This window comes from Planococcus citri, chromosome 5 (genome assembly GCF_950023065.1).
Source record: "Planococcus citri chromosome 5, ihPlaCitr1.1, whole genome shotgun sequence".
NCBI lineage: Eukaryota > Metazoa > Arthropoda > Insecta > Hemiptera > Pseudococcidae > Planococcus > Planococcus citri.
In genome coordinates, this window is record NC_088681.1 from 35,012,716 (window position 1) to 35,030,867 (window position 18,152).

The 18,152-nt window shown below is 31.8% G+C and overlaps 2 protein-coding genes across 2 annotated transcripts; both read right to left on the reverse strand.

Annotated features, from left to right (window-relative positions):
* Positions 1 to 668: 668 nt before the first annotated feature.
* LOC135848962 (endothelial lipase-like) lies at positions 669 to 4,268 on the reverse strand. Its single transcript, XM_065369074.1, has 8 exons — positions 4,048 to 4,268; positions 3,955 to 3,976; positions 3,714 to 3,789; positions 3,478 to 3,626; positions 3,124 to 3,384; positions 2,692 to 2,874; positions 2,390 to 2,573; positions 669 to 2,293 (listed from the first exon to the last, which is right to left on the reverse strand). Exons 1-8 carry the CDS (start codon positions 4,132 to 4,134, stop codon positions 2,227 to 2,229), a joined length of 1,029 nt encoding a protein of 342 aa, XP_065225146.1. The 5' UTR covers positions 4,135 to 4,268; the 3' UTR covers positions 669 to 2,226.
* A 2,968-nt stretch (positions 4,269 to 7,236) lies between these two features.
* LOC135848528 (endothelial lipase-like) lies at positions 7,237 to 18,105 on the reverse strand. The gene is made up of 11 exons (XM_065368451.1): positions 16,928 to 18,105; positions 16,825 to 16,840; positions 16,350 to 16,428; positions 16,107 to 16,255; positions 11,697 to 11,957; positions 9,063 to 9,129; positions 8,837 to 8,985; positions 8,437 to 8,697; positions 7,867 to 8,049; positions 7,551 to 7,734; positions 7,237 to 7,462 (listed from the first exon to the last, which is right to left on the reverse strand). The coding sequence occupies exons 1-11, from the start codon at positions 16,964 to 16,966 to the stop codon at positions 7,381 to 7,383; spliced, it is 1,470 nt and encodes a 489-aa protein (XP_065224523.1). The 5' UTR covers positions 16,967 to 18,105; the 3' UTR covers positions 7,237 to 7,380.
* Between the last annotated feature and the right edge of the window lie 47 nt (positions 18,106 to 18,152).

Here is an 18,152-nt window from a genome sequence, read left to right on the forward strand (position 1 = left end):
CAAAACAGGTTGGATTTGTATACATAGGTAGGTACCTACTTACCAGTAATTCGAGGTACAATTTTCGGTCTGAAATGAACTGCAAATCGAGCACAAACATGAGCTCCCATACTCCAACCAATGAAATGAAATTGATCTACAGTTATTTCTGGTCTATTCTGCAGTATAGAATTGACGAAGTCCGAGCAACATTTTCCTACCAGTGGTACCGAAGGAAAAGCTGTCTCGAGATAACATCCATCGACAGCCAATGGGCCCCAATCCACCACCAGTAAATTGAATTTATTCTGCAGCTTTAGGTACTCTACATTGAATGAAAATTCAAGTGCGAAAACCAATAATTATGTAATCATAAAAATTTAAGAATATTTACGAGGGCAGCAAAACTGAATTTTGATAAAATTACCATTTCGAAGAGCCACTATTGCTGGTGGACCGTCTTTAGATCCGGTGTAACCGTGTATTATAATTTTGAAATCAGCTTTTGGTATAAATGGAGCATTTTTTATTGAATTTGCATCGTCCAATATCAGCTCTTCGGGAGGCTGCGATAATCTATAAAGGGGGAAATGTATTAAAATTATGTAGGAAAATTTTCAGCTACGAAGAGCAGGGTTGTACAATGTACACCATAGGTAGGAGTATAGTAGACATTACTCTTTGTATAAATAAAATGAAATTTTGCCCCTTTCGCATGTATTGATAGGTTTTGGACATTCTTGGGCTTGTGCACAATCTGCAAACAATGCGATAGAAATATGTAATTTTATTAGTCAAGTGTTTTTGTTTAAAAAAAAAAAAATGCAAAATTTGCATTTTGATGATGATATTAACTGAAGATGAACATTGGGACATGCGAGTACCTATAAAACACGTTTTCAAAATATGATGCCTACTTACTTACTTATCTATCTATCTACATACCTACCTACCTACCTACCTACCAAAGTACAATGAAATCTGAAATCGCGATCAAGTAAATATAATGATGTTTTTGAAAACAATTTTAAATTCATAGATAAAAAGTGTTCATTTTTAATAAGTTGTTTATTTAATAGATATAGGTACCTATCGGTAATTTTACTCACCATATTTTTCAACAATCTAAACAAAAATTAATATTTTCAACGAATTAAAAAATTTCCTTTTTATTTAAGATATACTTAAGTACATTACAATATTATGCATTGCTCAGATACTCACTAAAATTGCTACAAATGCGGTGAAAATTATTCTGAACATGATATCTCGCACAAACACGAGAATGAGGAAGTACCAAAAAAAAAAAGATGATCGGAAAAGCCAGATACAATACCTAACGGAGCTTTATGAGACCGTTTACGATAGATTTTCGCATATTTATTGTGCATTTATATATGCTCAGCTGGTAGATTGTTAGAATTTTTTACATTATAAACGCGAAAATGTAATAAAATTTACGATCTGGAAGGTAATATTATATTTTTTTTTTCGAAATCTCGAAAATTTGTCAATTTCAAGGTGACTTTTTGAACGTATTTGGAATGCAAATTAATAAATTTAGATACCTACCTATTCATATAAATTTCACATCGAAATGTTGGTTCAATTGTTAGAAGAAATAAATTTTAAAAAATTGTTTGTCGCGTATTATTTGACGCAAAAAGCGTAAAAATTTTATCTCTTTACTTACCTATGAGCTGTACAATGTCACAGATAGGTAGCTACTGCAAAGTTTCAATTTCACTAATCGATTTGTGGCGGTTTTAAGCTAAGTATTTATGTTAAGGAGCCTTCTGCAATTTTTGAATTTTTCGAATCTCAAAAAATTTCATAAAATAACCCTAAATATGTATCTAAGGATTCGAAAAACTGTGATTGAATTGATCAAAATGTGAATTCCGGTTTCGGTTTTTAACATTTGCATATCATTTTTTTTTGTTTTTTTTGAAAAGTCCACATCTACTCAAAATCGCGTTCAATTGATTCGAGGAGTGGAGACTATGACTATGAAGAGGATACTTCAGCTTTTTAAGCAAGTTGAGTCATTAAAAAAATAATATTGCAAGCTGCTTTCATTTTTGTTATAGGTAGGTAATAGGTATGTACATTTAAAACTGAAAACCGAATTTAAAAAAATTGAAGCATATTTAATTATTTGTGTTGAATTGTAACAAAAAACTTTCTTTTGAATAAAAATTACTCTACAGGTGATGGAATTTATTCGACGCTCAATGATTCGTATTCTCAGATGGCTATAGGTTTCACAAGTGGTGACTGGTCGTTGGTCTTGAGAAAATAAGTACCTGTGTCTCTGCCAACCAATAAAACAGAACCCATTAGTACCTATAGGCTTATCAATTCTCATGCGAAACAAAATCGTAATTCAAAATAAATCGTCCTGACATACTTTTCATCTGCTGGTGGTTTGCAATATTCTCCTACTTCTATGTATTTTTTTGAATCTCCGTTACAGCTTCTGAAGGTAACATAATACGAATTGGTATCGCACTTTCTAGCCATAAATTTTACTTTTGAATTGATAGATTCGGTAAAAGCCTCAGTCGCTCGAGCATGGCTACACGATATGTTGTCTATACACAAAAAAAAATATGAAAATTATATTGTAATTTGTAGACTTTTCAATGTGCAATTTGATATTTTAATTTCAACGACGCAGATCTAGCAGTGTAGAAGTAAAAACATACTCACCACCACATCCAGGTTGGAATGTCCCTTTATTGAGGTATATGTCGTAATGGGCGTCCGAAAAATAGACTCCGCATATTCCCATATTTGAATGAAGTACATCAACAAACTTTGCATGGCGTCTATTCAATATATTATGCGGTGCTGTGTAAGGCCATTCGAATTTTGGGAGCGCTGGGTCCAAACCTGTAAAAAAGAATTTTTAAAAATAAAGAAATGGATTTTTTTATCTATGTTCAAATTAATTAAGTGGGCTCCAATTGTGACTAAATTCTATAACAATTTTAAGTAATTTATGACAACAACCTAGATAGACTTTTAATGGGCTTATCAAATTCTCATTCTCAAAGAGAAAGACAGGTACCTAGTTCTAATTGTTCTTTCTACAGATACCTCCTTGGTATTTCTTAGATAGGCTAGGCAACGTATATTTACCAGTAATTCGAGGAACAATTTTCGGCCAAAAATGACCTCCAAATCGAGCGCAAACTTGAGCTCCCATGCTCCAACCAATGACGTGAAATTGATCTACAGTTATTTCTGGTCTGTAGTGAAGTATAGAATTAACCAACTCTGCCAAACATCCTCCTACAAGTGATATGCAATGAAAAGCGGTGTCAAAATAACATCCATCGACAGCCATTGGTCCCCAATCTACCACCACTATGTTGAATTTTTTCTGCAGTTTGAGATATTCTATATTTTTTTACGAAAATGCAAATATAGGTAAGTACATTGCAGCGAGTTTTAGTGTTTATAGTTTATAGAAATGTCAGTGAGTAAAATTACCATTACGAAGATCCACCATTGCTTGTGGACGGTCTTTAGATCCGGTATAACCGTGGATTAAAATTTTGAAATCTGCTTTTGGTATAAATGGGGCATTTTTTATTGAATTTTCATCGTATAGTATCAACTCTTCGTACGGTTCTAATAACCTAAAATAATATATTTTTTTAAGCTGTAAGAAAAATATCCGATATCGTTAATACCTACGTACATTCCTAATAGGTATAGGTACCTACTCTTTGAATAAATAAAATGAAATTTTGCCTCGTTCGCAGGTAGTAATGGGTTTTGGACATTTTGGACTTTCACAATCTGCAAATTACGTCACAAGAACCAAATTAAATCATTTAAACAAATTATAAAGTTTATTATTCGTAAAATGTTTTTTTAAATTTTTCATTGAACTGCGACAAATAGAATTCCCTTGCATTAAAAAAATAGGTATTTAGGTATTTGATGATTAATTATTTTACTCACTAGATTTTTCAACTTCTATAACCTGAAAAAAATGAAATTTTCAATAATTTCTTCAAAAATTACCTACCTACTCATTAATTATCCTTCACTCACCAATATTACAATAAATACAAGGGAAATTAATCTAAGCATCATCTCGCGGTAAGGATCTCCCTTGAAAAGCAATCTGCAAAGGGGCATGGTCTACGTTGAACAAAAAAAAAAGTGAATTTACCAGTCATATTATAATGAGCTCTGAATCACTGATTGAAAAATTGCAGTTCATGTAGGTATCGCATCATCGTGTATGACCAACTGGTACTTTGTTTGAATTTCGTACTTAAAAAGTTAAAAATTACACAAATTTATGATTTCAATAACTCTATTTTCCGTTCCGAAAAACGAAAATTTCGAAAAATTGCCAGATAGGTACCTGATTTTTTGACATTGAATTGTTCTCATTGGGTAACATGTGTCATTATATTTTTTTTTAATTCACAGCGCACGTGTTCGTATAGTATAGGTACCTCGTTGAATTCAGTTCTCTATGAAAAATGTGATGGAGTTTAGAATTTTTCATCAAATTATAATTTCAAAGTTCTTACCTAGGCTGGCTGGCTCATTTTTTTTTCAATACTTACCTCTTCAAGGAAGTAAAGTACCTAAAGCAAAATTATATTAATTTTAATTCCAAATTCAATTCTATAATTTTTACTTAGGTACTCTTCGTTAACTAGCCGTTGGATTTCCTGAAATTAAGGTAGGTACCTACCCAATATAAATTGAGTTCACACTTTCTAGTCATAAATTTTACTTTTGAATTTATATAATATACTCGTAGATTCGGCAAGGCAAACATTAATTCTGTCGCTCGACGATGATCTCACGATACGTCAGCAACATACCTACAAGAACAGTAAAAAATCAATTCCAAACACCTTATATACTGAGTTTTATCGGGTAGGTAATGAAATTGAAATTGAAAATAGAGCATAAGGTGGTCGATTCTCAGTACCAAACCAACTCACTTAGGTAGGTACCTACATTACATCCAGGCTGGGAAGTTTCAAAGTACCGTTTAAAAGCTAAGAATGCATGTTTTGCCCAGAAGATATGCTTGATTTTTTTTTAAATTTCCATGAATAACTCTTAATAGCGTCTAACATCCTTGCAAGTTTGAAAAATTTTGGTTGACAATATGTCAAACTAGGAAATTTAAAACTGAAATTGCAATTTCACCCCTTTTGAAGGGATTATATGTGATTTGGCGATCTGAAAATTTCATCACGGGGATTTTTGACCATAAGGAATAACTTCCGCTAGTCAGTTTTAAAATCCGAGGACAAGGCCAAATCGCCCAAGTCCCATCAAATTTTTAGTAGGTAGGATAAACGTTTGACGAGATACTAGCTGAAAATGATGAGGATCACAGAAATTTTATTTCGAGTAGGAAGTTTCGCAGAAATTGTTTTTAGCTCCAGTGGTACCTCTGAAGAGAAGATATGGGTCCTCAAAGAGAAGGTAGGTATTTTTGAAAAAAATCGTGCATATTATTTGAGACTCTGCGTTGACTTAGGTCATTGCCTTCACAATCCAAGACCACTTCTAGGATTCTACCGAACAGTTGAAAATTTCAAATCACTTATTTTTGGGTAAATTCGTGTTTTGAAATTTTTTTCTCAAATACGAGTGTCTACTTCGCATTAATAATGCCAAAACATCAGTGAACTTGAGGAAGTATTTTAGATTGCCACGATGCTAATTTTTTTTGTCACTATTGCTACCTAATTCCAAAAACAAATCTATAAAAATAGCCAGTACCTACCTGACTTATATCAAATGTTTTCGGGTTTTTGAAATTCAATGAAATCTGAAATGGCAATCAAGTATAAATAATGACGTTTTTAAAAACAATCATTCGAAAAATGGAATTTTTTAGATAAAATTTTTTATTTAATAAATACAGGCGGGTATAATCAGTAATTTTTCTCACCATATTTTTCAACAAGCTGAACAAAAAATATTTACCTATAACGATCGTTCAACAATTTTCTTTTCATTTAAGGAATATAATAATGCATTGCTACGATACTCATTAAAATTAAATTGCTACAATTTGGTGAAAATTATTTTGAACATGATATCCCGTACGTCTTCACAAGAATGAGGGAGAAAAAAAAAGATTATCGGAAAAGCTAGATACGGTAAATACCTAACGAATTTTGCATAATTATTTATTGTGCATTTATATATTAAGCATGCTTAGCTGGTAAATTGTTTGAACACATATAAACGCAAAAATTTGATACAATTTACGATCTGACTGGTACTTTTACATGTTTTTAATCGAAATTACGAAAATTTTGAATTCCAAGGTGACCTTTCGAACGTACGGTATTTGAAAGCAGATTAATAGATTCAGATAGGTACTTACTTATTCATCTAAATTCTAAATTGCACATTTGAATGTTAGTTCAATTGTTAAAAATGAAATAAATTTGAAAAAATGGTTTGTCGCGAATTATTTGACGCAAAAAGCGTAAATTTTATCTTTTTACTTACCTATATGAGCTGTACTATGTGACTGTTACGTACTATTAAGTTTCAATCTCACCAATCGATTTTAAGCGATTTCAAGCGATTTATTAGAGAGCTTTCAGCAATTTTTGAATTTTCCGAATCTCAAAAATTTCATAAAATCCGTACCTAAGTACGTAGGGATTCGAAAAATTGTGATTGAATTGATCGAAATGTGAATTCCGATTTCAATGTATAACATTTACGTATAATTTTTTTTTTTTTTTTTTTTGAAGAATCCACATCGACTTAAATCCTTATCCAATCGATTCGAGAGATAATGACTACACTAGGACTAACTATAAAGTGGATAACTACTTTAGCTTTTTACGCAAGTTGAGTCATCTAGTCCTTTGGAAAAATGATTTCCTTGACTTTCCCTGATAGTGATTTTCCAAGACAATCCTTTCGTATCTTTCAAACATCATCCACATGTAGGTAGTTAGATGCACAAAATGTCGAAAAGAGGAGGAGTCAAATTTCCCTGCATCTAAATTTCTAAAACCACGTTTCGAATTTTTATGACCATAAAATTTAATTTTGATCCTCTGAGGATCCAATAAAAAAGTGAAGCAAAATAGAAAGTTAGCATTTTTACTATTAAATTCAAATAAAATGCATACCTACGACAGGTTTGCAAAAATTTGAAAAAATAATATTACGAGCTGCCTACATTTTTTAAACATTCAAAATTGAATAAAGAATAAAAAAATAGAAACAATGTAGTAGGTATAAAGTACATTTATGTACCTATCTCATTAATTTACGGAATTGTAACAAAATACTTACTTGTATTTTAAATTATGTAGGTATATGTACCTAGTTGAATAGAAAGTTACTCTACATAGGGTAATGTAATTTATTTGAGGCTCAAAGATTCATATTCTCAGGAGGTATAGGTATCGCAAATGGTGACTGGTGGTTGGTCTTGAGATAATAAGTACCTGTGTCTCTGCCAACCAATAAAACAAAACAAATTAGTAGGCTTATAGTAAATTTTGTACGAACAAAATCGTAATTCAAAATAAATCCTGGCATACTTTTCATCTACTGGTGGTTTGCAATATTCTCCTACTTCTATGTATTTTTTTGAATCCCCATCACACTTTCTGAAGGTAACATAATACGAATTGTGATCGCATTTTCTAGCCATAAATTTTACTTTTGAATTGATGGATTCGGCAAAAACCTCAGTCGCTCGACGATGACTACAATTTAAGTCCTCTATAGACACAAAAATATCGAAAATTGAAATTGCATTGTATGTACTAATTTGCAGACTACGATTCAAAGTGTAATCGATATTTTAATTTCAATGATGCAGATCTAGCAATGTGGAAGTGAAAACGTACTCACCACCACATCCAGGTTGGAATGTCCCTTTATTGAGGTAAATATCGTAATGGGCGTTCGAAAAATAGACTCCGGATATTCCAATATTTGAATGAAGTACATCAACAAACTTTGCATGATGCCTATTCAATATATTATGGCCTACTGTAAAAGGCCATTCAAATTTTGGAAACGCTGGATCCAATCCTATAAAAAAAATAAAATAAAAATAAAACGACGTTATGACAATAAACGTTATTATTCTTTGATTTTTTTTCTTATCTATTATACGTATATACCTAACTACCTATATAGGTACGATATAGTTATTTCAAATTAATTAAGTAGGTAGGGTAGGCGCCAATTGTGACTAAATTCTATGATTTCACCGTATTAAGCAATTTTGGACAACTACCTAGCTCGATAGGTTTTGAATGGTTTTTCAACACTTTCAAGATAGGTAATTAGGTACTAGGTATTTAAACTAATTCTCATTTTTAATGAGGAAGATTGTTCCAATTTTTCTTCTACAATAATCACCTACCTTATTGGTATTACATAGATAGGTATGTACTATGGTACCAACATGCTTACCAGTAATTCGAGGAACAATTTTTGGTCTGAAATGGACTCCAAATCGAGCGCAAACCTGAGCTCCCATGCTCCAACCAATGACGTGAAATTGATCTACAGTGATTTCTGGTTTGTATTGAAGTATAGAATTAATCATCTCTGCCACACATCTTCCTATAAGTGACATGCAGTGAAAAGCAGTGTCAAAATAACATCCAAGGACAGCCATTGGTCCCCAATCTACCACCACTATGTTGAATTTTTTCTGCAGTTTGAGGTATTCTATTTCAACGAAAATGCAGAAAATAATACCTACATATAAGTAAAGTACCTACGGGTTAATGAATAAAAATGTATACTGATTGCTATTAAGCAGCGAGTTTTAGAGCATCAGGAATATCACAGAGTACAATAAAATTACCATTACGAAGATCTACCATTGCTTGTGGACGGTCTTTAGATCCGGTATAACCGTGTATTAAAATTTTGAAATCTGCTTTTTGTATAAATGTGGCATTTTTTATTGAATTTTCATCGTACAGTATTAACTCTTCGTACGGCTTTGACAACCTAACATAATTTTTTTTTTAATTGTAAGAAAATAAGAAAAATGTACATACATTAAAGCATACCTAATAGGTACCTACTCTTTGTATAAATAAAATGAAATTTTGCCTCGTTCGCAAGTACTAATGGGTTTGGGACATTCACAATCTGCAAATTACGTCATAGGATCGAACCATATTAAGTCATTTAAGCAAATAAGAAACTTTATTACTTGTATTATGTTTGTTGAAATTTTTATTGAGCTCAGCTGAATTTTATCTTATTTTATTTTTTAAAAATGTACTCATTTGCTGATTAATCGTTTTACTCACTAGATTTTTCAACTTCAATAACCTGAAATAAATTGAAATTTTCAAATATTTTCTTCAAAAACTACTCATTACGTCATTATTCATTAGTTATCCATTACTCACCAAGAATGCAATAAATACATGGAGAACAGTTCTAACAGTGAGCACCATCTCGCAGTAAGGATCTTACTTGAAAAACAATCTGCACAGGTGCATGGTCTACGTTGAACAAAAAAGAGAGAATTTGCTAGCCACATAATGAGCTCTGAATGACTGTTTGAGAAATTTATTGCCAATATATGTAGGTATCACAATCATCATGTATGATTAGCTGGTACTGTGTTTGAATTTCGTACTTACAAAGTGAAAAATGATGTGAAAATACGATCACAATTTATGATACAAACGTTTCGAAAAATTGCGAGGTAAGTACCTACCTAATTTACTGGCATTGAATTGCTCTCATTGGGTAACATATATTTTTTTTAAAAGTTTAAAACGCACGTGTACCTACCTTGAATTCAATTTCTCATGAAAAATGTCATGGAATTGAAAATTTTTCAACAAAGAACCCCCACAGGGCATACTTAGGCTGGCTGGTTTGTTTTTTGTTAGCTTTTCTGTTTTTTTTTTTGAAACGTGAACATGAAGTTTTGAAAAGGGAACCTTTCAACCTCTTAGGTAGTCACCAAATTCACCAATTTTTTTTACCAGACAGGTATGAGACCCATGACTAGGGCAGGTATCAAAATAATTTCACTTCGGGGTTAAATTTTCCAAAATAGTTCAAAAATTACACAAATTGATAACAAATTAAATGGCCAAGATTTGGGCCATTCTTTTAAAAGAAAATTCTTTAGTACTTTTTTCAATTTATGTCGAAAGTGGCAGCCTCAGCAAACTCGAAAAACAACATGCATTTATTCGATTCGAATGGAATTTTTATAAACATTTTAAAAACAAAACAAATTAAAATGTCTTAGCAATATTTATCAAAATAGGTAGGTACCTAATGTATCAGTATCTACAAAGAAAGAATAACACATTTCAAATGTTGCAGATTTGTATTCTGGGTTATAAAATTTTTCAGGCTGGATTCTTTACTGAAGTCAAACATCCAAGGCTCAAGGGGCTGTCTTTCCACAAGGTATGGCATAAGGTGGATGGTCATTAGTCTGAAGGTAATAAGTTCCAATATCCCTTCAAGGAAGTAAAGGAAATCAAAATTAATCAATTTTGATTTCAAATTAACGAAACTCTCATTCAATTCTAATTTTTACTTACCCTTTGTTAACCGGAGGTTTACAATATTCGCCCACTTCTATGTGTTTTATTGAATCACCGTCGTCGCAGCTCCTGTTTTTAAGGTAATATGCATTGTTTTCGCACTTTCTAGCTATAAATTTTACTTTCGAGTTTATAGATTCGGCGAGGATCTCTACCGATCGACGATGACTGCAGGATATTAAGTCATCTATATAGGTACGTACAAAAAAAATAGAAAATCAATTGAAAATACCTTATATATATATACGTAGTCCTATCAGGTAAGTAATGTAATGTAATTGAAATTAAAAATGAAGTACCTATATGTGAGGGCGCATACGGAAAGGGACCTAACGACCAAAAAAAAAAGAAAAAAAGTTCTCTGAAACTGTTGTAGGAACTCTGTTTTTTTTTTTTTTTGGTCGTTAGGTCCCTTTCCGTATGCGCCCTCACACATAAGGATTTCAATTCTGGTAACTTACTTATATCGCATCCAGGCTGTGAAGTTCCATTGTTGGCGTAAATATCGTAATGAGCATTCGAGACTAATACTCCAAGTACATCTATATTTGAATGAATAACATCAACGAATTTGGCATGATTTTTATTCAATATGTTATCCGATTCGGTGTAAGGCAATTCAAAGTTCGGTAAAGCTGGATCTAATCCTATATATATAAAAAAAAGGGTCAAAGAATTGATACCTAGTAAAAACTAATAATAGCTTCTTCTTCTATGTACCTGTGCGATTTTTCAAACGTTTTTATAAATCCTTATATCAGCCTAGAAATAAATTTTAACCGCTTGGATTGGCCGGGGGGGATTAAGTAGTTCCCAAAATCATTCAATTCAATTTCTTTGGTAAAATTAATTATTTAGCATAGAAAAAATTGACAAATTTGGTTCAAATTCGGGTTCATGGGAAAAATAATGAAAAAAAGTTTTTTTGCATTAAAGGTCTTATTTTTTGGTCACAATTGCCAATTCCCAAAAATCTAGAAAAATACCCTAATAACTTATCAAATGTTTTCGGTTTTTGGAAATTCAAATTACCTACCTGCCTACTTTCTTTGGGAACTAGGCCGTTTCCACCCGACACAAGTTGAATTTAGATGCATACCTAAGCATAGGTAAGTACCTAACTAAGTATTTACTTACCTGTAATTCGAGGTATAATTCTCGGTCTGAAATGAACTCCAAATCGAGCACAAATATGAGCTCCCATACTCCAACCAATGCAATGAAATTGATCTGCAGTTATTTCTGGTCGATTCTGCAATATAGAATTGACTAAATCCGTGCAACATTTTCCTACAAGTGGTACCGAAGGAAAAGCTGTCTCGAAATAACATCCATCGACAGCCAATGGTCCCCAATCTACCACCAGTATATTGAATTTATTCTGCACCTTTAGGTACTCTGTATTGAATGAAAATTCAAGTACAAAAACGATGTAATTATGTAAGCATGAAAATTTAGGAGTACTAGATAACCCGTTTTTCGCGCATACTGCGCTCCTCTTCTAGACGTGAATTGTTCATTTTGAAAATTTTGAAAGTATCTTTTTTCGCCTATAATTCCCAAAAAGTCTTGCTTTTTGCTAACATTGCTATTGTTGCTTTTTGCCGGAAATTGTGAAAGTTTATGGCTGTTTTAATAATTGACAGAAAAAAAAATTGTTTCAAAGCAAAAATTCCAATAATTCTTACTTTTTCATCAAAAATAACCCAAAGCGTAAATTGTTCTCTAAAATATCCTGAAAAGCATCACTCTGTCATCGCTTTATCATTCATTAAAATAATGTCCTACTTTTCTACAAAAATTGAAAAAAAGTATCAGCTTTCTTATAACAATTGCCTGAAAAGTCATGGTTTCATTTAAAGTTGGCAAAAATTTCAAGTTTTAGGCAAAATTGCGAATTAGGCTACCTACTTATCACTTTTTAAGCAGAATTTGCTGAAAAATTCCAAAAATACTTGTTTTTTTTCCTACAGTTGAAATGAAACTAACACATCGGATTGGATCTAATACCACATAACTGAAAATTTCAAAGTTTCACTTAACTTTGACCTGGAACTTTTTTAAGCTTTCTTCAAAACTGCGAATGTGTCAAAATGTATTTTATGGCAAGCTTTTTCTAAGCAGACTATGGGTACTCTAAATATTGGTTCGGTACTGGAGAATACTTCAATAAAATACTTACTTAACACAATTTTAGAAATATTCCAAGATTTCCGAGTCAAAAATCCAATTAGGAATTTCCTTAAAACGTGATTCTAATTTTGTTAAGGACTCACAAAAAAATTCAACCCCTCAGTTGAAAAATCTAAACTCCTACATATAACAGTAGAGATTTTCCCAAATAGTCTGAAACTTGCATAAGTTGATGAAAAAGTGAGATGCTAGATATAACCACTCCAGAACTCAAAAAAATGGAACCATGGTTCCAGGATTAATTTTGATACCCAAGGTGCTAAAAATAGCACTTTTTCATGTGTACATCAACACCGTTGTTTTTCTGTTTTGAGCTATTTAAAAACTTTTTAAAGCTCCCTTCAGAAACTTTTCAACTTTTGATAAAAACCATCACAACTAAAGTTTAAAAGCTATTTTCAAATTAAAATATTATTGAGTAGTAGAGAATACTGATTGTATGAAGCTTTTTCATGTTTTTTAAGCTTTAGGATTTCATTTAAGCTTTCTTCAAAACTGCGAATGTGTCAAAATGTATTTTATGGCAAGCTTTTTCTAAGCAGACTATGAGTACTCTAAATATTGGTTCGGTACTGGAGAATACTAATTTTTTATGTCATATCTGAAGCTTTCTAAAAAATTTTCAGCTTTAAGCTTTCTTCAAAATTTCACGAATATGGTCAAAAAGTATTTTTTGGCAAGCTCGATATAGGTAGACTATACATACTTTAAAATATTCATTGGGCACTGGAGTATTCTAATTTTTACATCATATCTGAAGCTTTTTGAACTTTTTTCAGCTTTAAGCTTCCTTCAGAATTTTGCGAATATGGTCAAAAAGTATTTTTTGGGGAGCTCCTTTTAGGGAGACTATACATACTTAAAATATTCATTGGACACTGGAGAATTTTAATTGTTCTTATGAAGTATGACGCTTTTTGAACTTTTTAAAGCTTTAAGCTCCTCCATGACTCACCCCACAACCTCACCAAAAAAATAACTCCAGATTCGAACTCTACGACCTCGAAAACATATCAATCGACATATCACACAATAATATAAGAAACATTTGACATTTGAGCTTTTTTGAACTTTAAGCTTTTTTCAAAACTTTACGAATATGGTCAAAAAGTATTTTTGGCAAGCACATTCTAGGTAGGCCATACATACATTAAAATAGTTATTGGGTACTGAGAAATTCTAATTGTTTATGTCATGTATAACGTTTTTTGAACTTTTTTGAGCTTTGAACTTTTTCCAAAATTCTACAAATATGGTCAAAAAACATTTTTTGGCAAGCTCTTTCTAGGTACACTATACGTACTTGCGCGTATACATCGACACAGTCATTTATACTGCCTTGAACTTTTTGAGCTTTTTGAAGCTTTTCAAAGCTTTTATCAGAACTTTCCAAAGTTTTGATACCACAACCCCACCAAAAAACTGACTCCAGATTCGAACTCTACGACCTCGAAAACATATCAATCGACATATTACACAATATAATATAAGGAAAATGTGACATTTGAGCTTTTTTGAGCTTTAAGCTTTTTTCAAAACTTTACGAATATGGCCAAAAAGTAGTTTTTGGCAAGCACTTTCTGGGTGGACCTCTTACGTAATTTAAAATGTTTATGGGGTATTGAAGAATAATTCTAATTGTTTACGTCATGTACAAAGCTTTTTCAACTTTTTCGAGCTTTAAGCTTTTTATAAAACTTGACAAATATGGTCAAAATGTATTTTTTGGCAAGCACTTTCTAGGTGGACCATACGTACTTTCGCGTATACATCGTCACGCTTGTTTATACTGTATCAATTTTCGAGCTTTTTGAATCTTTTGAAAGCTTTTTTCAAAACTTTTTGAACTTTTGACCAAAACCTGCACATCTACGGGTCAAAAGCTTTTTTTTGAGACATCGTCGAACAAAATCGGTTCGGCGGTTCTTCCAAACGAACGATCACAAAAAAAACACCTTGCTATTAATATATAGATATTGAGCTTTTTTTGAGTTTTAAAGCACAAATTTTTTGTGAACTTTTTTCTTCAACATTTGACTTTTTTAGATGCTCTTTCAAGGTATAATATACGTACTACTGTGAATATGTGACATATGGCTACATATAGGCTAAAATCAATTATTGAGCTTTTTTGAGCTTTATGGCACAACTTTTTTGTAAACTTTTTTTTTGACATTGGACTTCTTTCGATGCTCTTTCAAGGTATAATATACATATTTCTCTATATATGTCGAATTTACTACGTATAGGCTAAAATCAATTATTGAGCTTTTTTCAGCTTTAAGGCACAACTTTTTTGTGAACTTTTTTCTTCAACATTTGACTTTTTTAGATGCTCTTTCAAGGTATAATATACGTACTACTGTGTATACGTCGAATGCGCTACGTATAGACAAAAATCAATTATTGAGCTTTTTTGAGCATTACGGCGCAACTTTTTGAACTTTTGATTAAAACCTGCACATCTACGGGTTAAAAGCTTTTTTTTGAGACTTCGTCGATCAAAATATAATATACATATTTCTCTATATGTCGAATGCACTACGTATAGGCTAAAATCAATTATTGAGCTTTTTTCAGCTTTAAGGCACAACTTTTTTGTGAACTTTTTTCTTCAACATTTGACTTTTTTAGATGCTCTTTCAAGGTATAATATACGTACTACTGTGTATACGTCGAATGCGCTACGTATAGACAAAAATCAATTATTGAGCTTTTTTGAGCATTACGGCGCAACTTTTTGAACTTTTGATTAAAACCTGCACATCTACGGGTTAAAAGCTTTTTTTTGAGACTTCGTCGATCAAAATATAATATACATATTTCTCTATATGTCGAATGCACTACGTATAGGCTAAAATCAATTATTGAGCTTTTTTGAGCTTTATGGCGCAACTTTTTTATGAACTTTTTTCTTCGACATTTGACTTCTTTTGATGCTCTTTCAAGGTATAATATACGTACTTCTCTGTATACCTCAAGTTGGCTACGTACAGACAAAAATCAATTATTGAGCTTTTTTGAGCTTTAAGGCACAACTTTTTTGTGAACTTTTTTCTTCAACATTTGACTTTTTTAGATGCTCTTTCAAGGTATAATATACGTACTACTGTGTATACGTCGAATGCGCTACGTATGGACAAAAATCAATTATTGAGCTTTTTTGAGCTTTACGGCGCAACTTTTTGAACTTTTGATCAAAACCTGCACATCTACGGGTCAAAAGCTTTTTTTTGAGACTTCGTCGATCAAAATCGGTTCAGCCGTTCCTGAGATCTCGCTGTCACAAGAATCCGGTCATAATTTTAATATATAGATTCCCGGGGCAGAAAAATTGAAATTTGATAAAATTACCACGTCGAAGATTCACCATTGCAGGTGAGCCGTCTCTAGATCCGGTGTAACCGTGTATTAAAATTTTGAAATTAGCTTTTGGTATAAATGGAGCATTTTTTATTGAATTCGCGTCGCCCAATATCAGCTCTTCGGGTGGCTGCGATAATCTATAAAGGGAGAAATGTATTAAAATTACCTAAGGAAAATTTTGAGCTACGAGAAGCAGTGTTGTAGTAGATGTATTAGGTACTTATGTATTACTCTTTGTATAAATAAAATGAAATTTTGCCTCTTTCGCAAGTTTTTATAAGTTTTGGACATGCCGGAGCCTGTGCACAATCTGCAAGTAATGTGATAGAAACAGACAAGATATTAAATAGGTATCAAATGTCATATTTTTCAAACATACTTGTATAAGGATATCTACATACATAGTAAACCCATTTTTTTTTGTAAAACTGTCAAAAAAAAAGAAGAAAAAAAGATTTTTAGATTTTTAATGATGAGATTAACTAAAGATGAACTTTTGGAACATACCAGTACCTACATATAAAACATTTTTTTAAAAATATGTACCTACCTACGTAAGTAGTAAGTACATACTTATGTACTTACAGTGAAACCAAAAAAGGCGATCACTACCTGCTCTTTGGTAGGTACATATATTATATGACTTCACAATTTTACTTTTACTATTATGTAGGTATTTAAATTTGTAATCGGTAATTTTACTCACCATTTGTTTGAACTATCTAAACAAAAAATATTTAAAACAGATAAAAAATTTTTATTTTTATTCAAGAAATATAACACTATGTATGTATTACTCAGATACTCACTAAAGTTGCTACGAATGCGGTGAAAATTATTTCGAACATGATATTATAGGCACGAAAATGATGAAGTTCCAAAAAAAAAAAAAAAAAAAAAAAAAGATGATCGGAAAAGCTAGATACGGTACTAACGGGACTTTATGATGCTTAGCTGGCAGATTGATTGAAATTTTTGCACATAAAAACGCGAAAATTTGATGAAATTCACGATCTGCTAGGTAAGGTGCTATTACACTTTTTTTTTCAAAATTACCTACAATAATTTTTCAATTCCGAGGTGACCTATTCACATATGAATGTTAGTTCAATTGTTAATAACGAAATAAATTTCAAAAAATTGTTTGTTGCCAATTATTTATGTGTCGAATAAAGCATAAATTTTGTTTCTTTACTTACCTACGGGCTATACTACGTCATCGAATTGATCGAAATTTGAATTCCGATCAAAACCGCTTTCAATTGATTCCAAAGGTGAAGACTAGGACTACGAAGTGGATACTTCAGCTTTTTACGCAAGTTGAATCAAACTTCTATCAAATATGTTCAGTCCATTGGTAGATAAAACGATTTTCCTTGACTATCCTTGATAAGTGATTCTCCTAGATAATCTTTCGCATTTTTCAAACATCGTCTACAGGTTCACAAAATATCAAAAAGAGGAGTCAAACCCTTTCAAACGTTGTTACCTAGTCAATTAATTTATAAACATTTGCTGGGTGTTTATGAAAGGGTTGCTCTTTTTTTGAAAGTTCAAATTAAAAATTGTATTGCCTCCAAAAATTGAATCGTCTTATTTCGAGAATGTTTTGAATAAAAAAAAAATTGAACTAACTTAAGTACTCAAATCGTATTCGACGAAGCATGAGTATCTTGAGACAAACTGAGGAGAAGATGGAAAATTAAATGCCCTAAAATTTTTTAAAATTCTCTGATTCGACAATTTTTTATCTGAAAATTTCAAAACAGAAAATAAAAATAAGTAGGTATGTAGGTGTAGGTGTAGGTATCATAGAAGAAATTGAAAAATTTTGCTCCAAAAAACAATCGTTTCCAATTCGACGAAGATATCGCGAAAATATAAATGGGAGTTTTTTTAAGGTCAAGTTTCATTAAACATTTTCACAATTTTTTTTTTTTGATGGTATAAAATTTTAAAAGTTTAGTAAAGACTTAAACACAGACTTCAAGAGAGATTTTGAATTTACAAACAAGCTAAAAAGCACATTTCAAA

Coding starts and splice junctions, on each gene's coding strand:
- LOC135848962 (XM_065369074.1), bottom strand. CDS start 4,134: ATGCCCCTTTGCAGATTGCTTTTCAAGGGAGATCCTTACCGCGAGATG. Junction 3,977..4,047: donor TTGTATTTATTGTAATATTG/GTGAGTGAAGGA, acceptor CATTTTTTTCAG/GTTATAGAAGTTGAAAAATC. Junction 3,385..3,477: donor AATGGTGGATCTTCGTAATG/GTAATTTTACTC, acceptor AAAAAAATATAG/AATATCTCAAACTGCAGAAA.
- LOC135848528 (XM_065368451.1), bottom strand. CDS start 16,966: ATGTTCGAAATAATTTTCACCGCATTCGTAGCAACTTTA. Junction 9,130..11,696: donor AATTATACCTCGAATTACAG/GTAAGTAAATAC, acceptor CGTAATTTGCAG/ATTGTGAATGTCCCAAACCC. Junction 7,463..7,550: donor AAACCACCAGTAGATGAAAA/GTATGCCAGGAT, acceptor ATTGGTTGGCAG/AGACACAGGTACTTATTATC.